This window comes from Marmota marmota, unplaced genomic scaffold (assembly GCF_001458135.2).
Source record: "Marmota marmota marmota unplaced genomic scaffold, marMar, whole genome shotgun sequence".
Classification (NCBI taxonomy): domain Eukaryota; kingdom Metazoa; phylum Chordata; class Mammalia; order Rodentia; family Sciuridae; genus Marmota; species Marmota marmota.
In genome coordinates, this window is record NW_026000222.1 from 984,765 (window position 1) to 990,283 (window position 5,519).

At 62.2% G+C, this 5,519-nt stretch overlaps 1 protein-coding gene across 1 annotated transcript in view; it reads left to right on the top strand.

The window, feature by feature from the left end:
- The window catches only part of Cbfa2t3 (CBFA2/RUNX1 partner transcriptional co-repressor 3), an 81,072-nt gene extending 78,551 nt beyond the window's left edge, over positions 1 to 2,521 (top strand). The window contains exons 12-14 of the mRNA XM_048792398.1: positions 1,131 to 1,139; positions 1,885 to 1,976; positions 2,281 to 2,521. Of these exons, the coding sequence (XP_048648355.1) occupies positions 1,131 to 1,139; positions 1,885 to 1,976; positions 2,281 to 2,320 (141 nt within the window). The 3' untranslated portion in view covers positions 2,321 to 2,521. The remainder of the gene's footprint in view (positions 1 to 1,130; positions 1,140 to 1,884; positions 1,977 to 2,280) is intronic.
- Positions 2,522 to 5,519: the final 2,998 nt, after the last annotated feature.

The following is a 5,519-nucleotide window of genomic DNA, read 5'->3' on the forward strand; positions in this document are numbered from 1 at the left end:
CGAGAGCCCAGGGCCGGACCAGGTAGCACCCTGCGGGGTGGCCGAGGGCTGGGCCCACCCGCCTGGGCGAGGCGGCACTGAGGCGAGCGCCTCCAGCTGGGGAGGCCTCGGGTGGAGTCCGTGGGCCCAGGAGCTTCCCTCCAGGAGGTTGTATCCTGTCCAGAGAAGGGTTTGCCCCGAAGGGGCTGTGACCCTCTGCCAGGGCTGGCCGGCCACAGCTGCCCTCCCTCTGGAAGGGCCCACAGGCTGTCCCCCTCCCAGGTTGACTGCGGGCAGGGGCTGCAAGAGCTGGAGGCCATCAGGCTGAAGCTATGGGCCCTGGAGCAGGCGAAGCAGCGGCCGGAGCCACCCAGCATCCAGGGCAGGACCAGGGCAGAGGACGGCACAGGGACTGGGCGGCTGCTAAGCAGCCCTGGGACCACAGGTAGGAGCCCCAAGACCCCCGCAGAGCAGGGCGACCTTCCCTGAGGGGTGGGGAATGGACCCCAGATGGGAGGTGCCCACTGTGGGGGGCCTTCTGGTCCTGAGGCCTTGTCTCCACAGGCTGCCCCTTCCCTGGGACCCCCAAGGAGAAGGTGGAGGCTGACCACAGATCCATCTACGTGGGCAACGTGAGTGGGGGGAGGGCAGCAAGGGCTCGTCCCTCCCGAAGGCGCAGACCCCAGGGTAGGCAGGTGGTCACACTAGTGTCCTCTGTGGCTGGGACTCACCAGATGGAGGGATGGAGGGAGGGGGCATATCTGGCCTCCAGGAAGGATGGGGTGGGCCCGTCTGTCCCCTGGGGGCAACATGGGCCTGCTGTCCCACGTGGGGACTCCCCAGTGCCACCAAGTGGGATCTTCGGGTGAGGTTTACCACCTTTAACAAGCCTTGTGCCCCTCGCCTGAGCCAAGGCCCAAGGCCTGAGTGCACCGAGGGGGGTGGGGGGAACCCCTCTCAGCCTGTCCTCTGGGGACCAGGGCCTCGATGACCCCCGGCCAGGGGCCCAGTCTTGGGGGTCCTCCCAAGCCCTCAGCCAAGGAGACCCCCGAGGGGCGGGATCTGTGCAAGCCCAGCCCCACAGCGCTGCCCTGCCACAGCAGGTGGACTATGGGGGCACGGCCAGGGAGCTGGAGGCCCACTTCCACCACTGCGGCCAGGTCTACCGCGTCACCATCCTGTGCGACAAGTTCTCGGGACACCCCAAGGGGTCGGTGCAGGGCCTCGGGCAGGGCCGGGGGGGACAGCAAGGCTGGGTGGGCAGCAAGACTGGGTCCTCACTGTGCCCATGCTGCCCTCAGCTATGCCTACATAGAGTTTGCCACCAAGAGCTCAGCCCAGGCTGCCATGGAGCTGGACGAGAGCATCTTCCGGGGCCGGGTCATCAAGGTACCTGTCTCTGGCGTCCTGCACACCTCTAGGCCACCCAGTGCACTGCAGTGCCGAGCACTTCTTATCGCGAATCCTTGGAATGGAGCCAACGGGCACAGAGAGGCTGGCCACCTACCCAAGGACACACAGTTGTCCCAGCCAAGCCCTCTTTGTATGCCTTGGGCAGGTTGGCAGGGCAAGGCCAGGGCAGGGCATGGCAGGAGCCTCAGGCCCTCATTCCCAAAGCTGGACCTGTTCTGGGTGTGGCCTGAAGGAGACACTCTCCTCCCTCTGCAAGGGTGAGCACCAGGCACGTCACGTGACCATGGCTGCAGCCAGGTGCAAGGGGAGCTGTAGGCCTACATGGGCATCCGGAGAAGCTCGGAGCCTCAAGCCCTGGGCCCAGCCTGAGGCTGCTGCCAGGCCACCCTGGCCAGGAGGAGGCAGGGACAGGGCCGGAACTCATGTGGCCTCTGGTGCCAGGTGCTGCCCAAGAGGACCAACTTCCCAGGGATCAGCTCCACAGACCGTGGGGGCCTGCGGGGGCCCTCGGCCTCCAGGGCGGCCGCCTTCCTGTGCAGTGACCTCCAGTGCCGGTCCCGGTTCAGACCTCGTGGGCAGCCCTGGTGAGTGGGCTGTGTGGGTGTTGGCCTGGAGATCGGGCGATGGGACTCGGCTGCCCAGGGTGCTGAGCCAGGGGCCTGCATAAGGGCCCGAGGGCCCTGCCGGACTGGAGAGCTGCCCCCTGGGTCCCACCAGGCTCAGCAGCACCCTGGTGTGAGGCCATGGTCCATGGCAGGGCGGCCCTGGCAGATGGGCATCTGGACACATGGCAACCGCCAGATCAGGCTCCTCCTTCCCTGGGACCTTCTCAAGAGGCCCTCATCCCCCTGCCCGGTGTCCTCACCGTGGGCCTCCCTGTTCCCACAGGGCCCATGGAAGAGCCTCTCCGCGCTTCTCGCCGTACTGAAGGCACAGCGTTTTGAGAGGGGTGCAGTCAGGGAGATAGCCAAGTTTCCCTGGGGGATACATGTTCCAGATGGCCAGGTCTGTGTGGCTGGACCGTCCACCAGGGTGGTCTGGACCCCACGGCCACTGCCACAAATTACACAGTCAGCCAGTGGGTGGCAGCCTGGGGCTCTGGAGATGTGGGTGGGGAGCAGGAGGAGGGGCAGGAATCCCTGGGGCTGGGATGGGATGACTTGGTTCTTCAACCGATAGTTTTAAAGAAAAAGAGAAACCTGTGTGTCTTAGAATAAAGCATAAATTATATTAAATCTGAATATTTTAAAAGCACTGACGACAGGTCTCCTGCCTCCAAGTTCACTGGGCGTGCTCCTCCGGGCGGACTCCAGAGGGCGCCGTGGGACGTGGCTGAGGGCCAGGGCACACTGGCCCCCCCACCCCTGGAGGCACCTGGCCTAGGTCCCCCTGGTCAGGTCGGGAAGCAGAAGTGGAGACCCCCCGGGCACCGTGTCCTGAGAAAGCTGCCACTTGGGTCCTCTGTGCCCAGAGCCCACAGGGAGCAGGGCCAGGCTGTGGGTCTGCCTCCGTCCCCGGCGGAGCTTTCCATCCAGCAGGAGAGGCTCTCGCTGCTGGGGACCTGTGCCCATTGTCCCCTCGTAATCTTGGGTCAGCGCTGGCCTTTCCAGCAAGGGGAGTGGTGCCCCAAACAGGGCCACGTCCCAACCTCCAAAATCCGTCAGTGTGAACTCATTTGCAAAGTCCTTTCTCTTTTTTCGGTAGCTTTTAGTCGTTTATGGACACACTGCCTTCACTTTTGTTTTTATTTCATTTTCATGTGGTGCTGAGGATCGGACCCAGGGCCTCACACGTGCCGGGAAAGCGCTCTACCACTGAGCCCCAGCTCCATTCCAGACCCTGGAAAGCCTCTCTTTTGAACAGGATTAAGCCTTGGGCACTTTACCACTGGTCAATCCCCAGTCCTGTTTATTTTTTGAGACAGAGTCCTAGCTGGGATCACAGGTGTGGCCGTCACACCTGAGTCATCCAGAAACCTTTCAACACACTTTCAGAGACTTTCTTTCTGTGAAGCATGACGTGCACACCTGTAACCCGCTATTTAAGAGGCTGAGGCAGGAGGATGGGGCATGTGAGACGGCCGGGGTAACTCAGACCACCTCTCAAAACAAAAATAAAGCTGGGATCACAGCGCAGGCCTGTGATCCAGGGTTCTAGAGGCCGAGGCAGAAGGATCAGAGTTCAAAGCCAGCCTCAGCAACTTAGGCTCTAAGCAACTTAGACCCTGTCTCTAAATAAAATATTTTAAAAAGCAGGGGGGCGGGTGGCTGGGGATGTGGCTAAGTGGGAAAGCGCCCTGGGTTCAATCCCTGGTACAGGGGGAAAAAGCCTCCAGCTGAGGTTCTCCTGGACTACCCGGGGACCTTCGACCCTAGGTTCAGTGACACATGACACTGAACCCAGAAACACCAGACAGGACAGGCAGGGGGAGAGCAGGAGTGACACGCCCAGTCAAGGGGCCAAGAATCGCCAGAGCAGGAGCCGCTTCAAGGCCACCTGGGGGACGCGTTGGCGCAGCTCTGACTCCTTAGGCCCCTGTGTCTGGTGAGTCAGACGTCCAGCTGGCCTGGGTCTGCTCCACCCGATGGACAGTGCAGTCTGCAAGTGGCCCGCCCTGGGGGGGAGGTGCATCTGGCTCCAGGGAGGACTCAGGGCTGCAGGCCCACCCAGGTGGGGCCCAAGAGGCTGAGGGTCAAGGTCCTGCCAAGAGAGGAGCCTGCTGGGCCACTGGGGGAGGGGCTGCAGCAGGCTCACTCCTGGGCTGAGGCTCAGGAGGTGGTGGGGTGGGGCTCCGGCCCGCCCATCCTCCCACCCTCCCTCCCCAGGGCCCAGGGGCTGCCTTCTGTCTGATGCCCAGCCGTCTTCTGGGCCATGAGGCAGCACACTCCTCTGGGGACCAGGAAGCCCTCCTTTCCCAGGGGTCGGGGACCTGCGCAGGCTGGGGGGGCGGGGGCTGAGATGACGGCCCTCCTCAGCCAGCGTGGCCTCCAGCACTGCCGCTGTGTGGAGGTGCCATGGCTCTGGCCACACACGGTGGCCACTAACAGGGAGGCTGAGGGAGCAGCCCTGGAGAGCCACCTGGAGGGGAGCCGGGCGACAGGTTGCACTCGGGCAGAGTGAGTGGACCCTGCTGCAGCTCCCGTCCACACATGATTACTCCTAACTCTGGTCTTCCAGAGCTTAACATGGGGAGGCCACCTAACAACGCGTGGGAAAACCCCTGGCATGAAGCACACTCCGGAGTGGCCTGGCCACCCTGACAGAACACCCACACAGCAGCTTGAGCAAGAGGAGTCTGTTTTCTTACATGAAAAAAGCTGAAGGTAAACAGTCCAGGGCCACATGCCAGCCAGGTCCAGGCTCAGTGAGCACTGATCCCCATCCTCAGAGCATGAATCTTGTCCTCATGCCCTTAGAAGGAGTATCTGAGCTCCAGCCATCACACCAATGTTCCAGATAGGACATGGTGAAGGATACTCCATAGCCAGCTGAACCCCCTTATAAATGGTCTCTCCTGTCAGGTGTGGTGCCACACGCCTGGAATCCCAGCAGCTCAGGAGGCTGAGGCGGGGAGATTGTGAGTTCAAAGCCAGCCTCAGCCACGACGAGGCACCAAGCAACTCAGTGAGACCCTGTCTCTAAATAAAATACCGGATAGGGCTGGGGACGTGGCTCAGATTGAACCTGAGTTCAAGCAACCTGCAGTTGTCAGCTGTCAACCTGCGGTTCTCTGGCAATAGCATGCACTTGGAGGCCTGGACGACCTGTCCTGCTGTGCCAGAGTGGGGGACTGCTGTCTATCTGGCCAACAGTCTCCAGTAAAGCTGGGGTTCTGCTGGGAAGGAGAGGACAATGGGCGTCGGGCACATGCACTTGGTTTTGTCCCGACCACAGCCAACACTGAAGGCCAACCAGGGTGCTACCATGGGCTGCCGTCCGTCCTGTCCTCCCTCTCCAAACACAAGCCTCTCGTTGAAGACCAAAGGCCCCGGGGAGAGCCTGGGGCCAGGACATCAGAGTTAGCCATTGCTCACTGCACCTCCAGGCCTGCTCCAGGTCTTCCTGTTCCCCCAGGTGACCAGGGCCTAGGGCTTTCTTCCCGTGTATTTTTTANAGGCCAGTCTCAC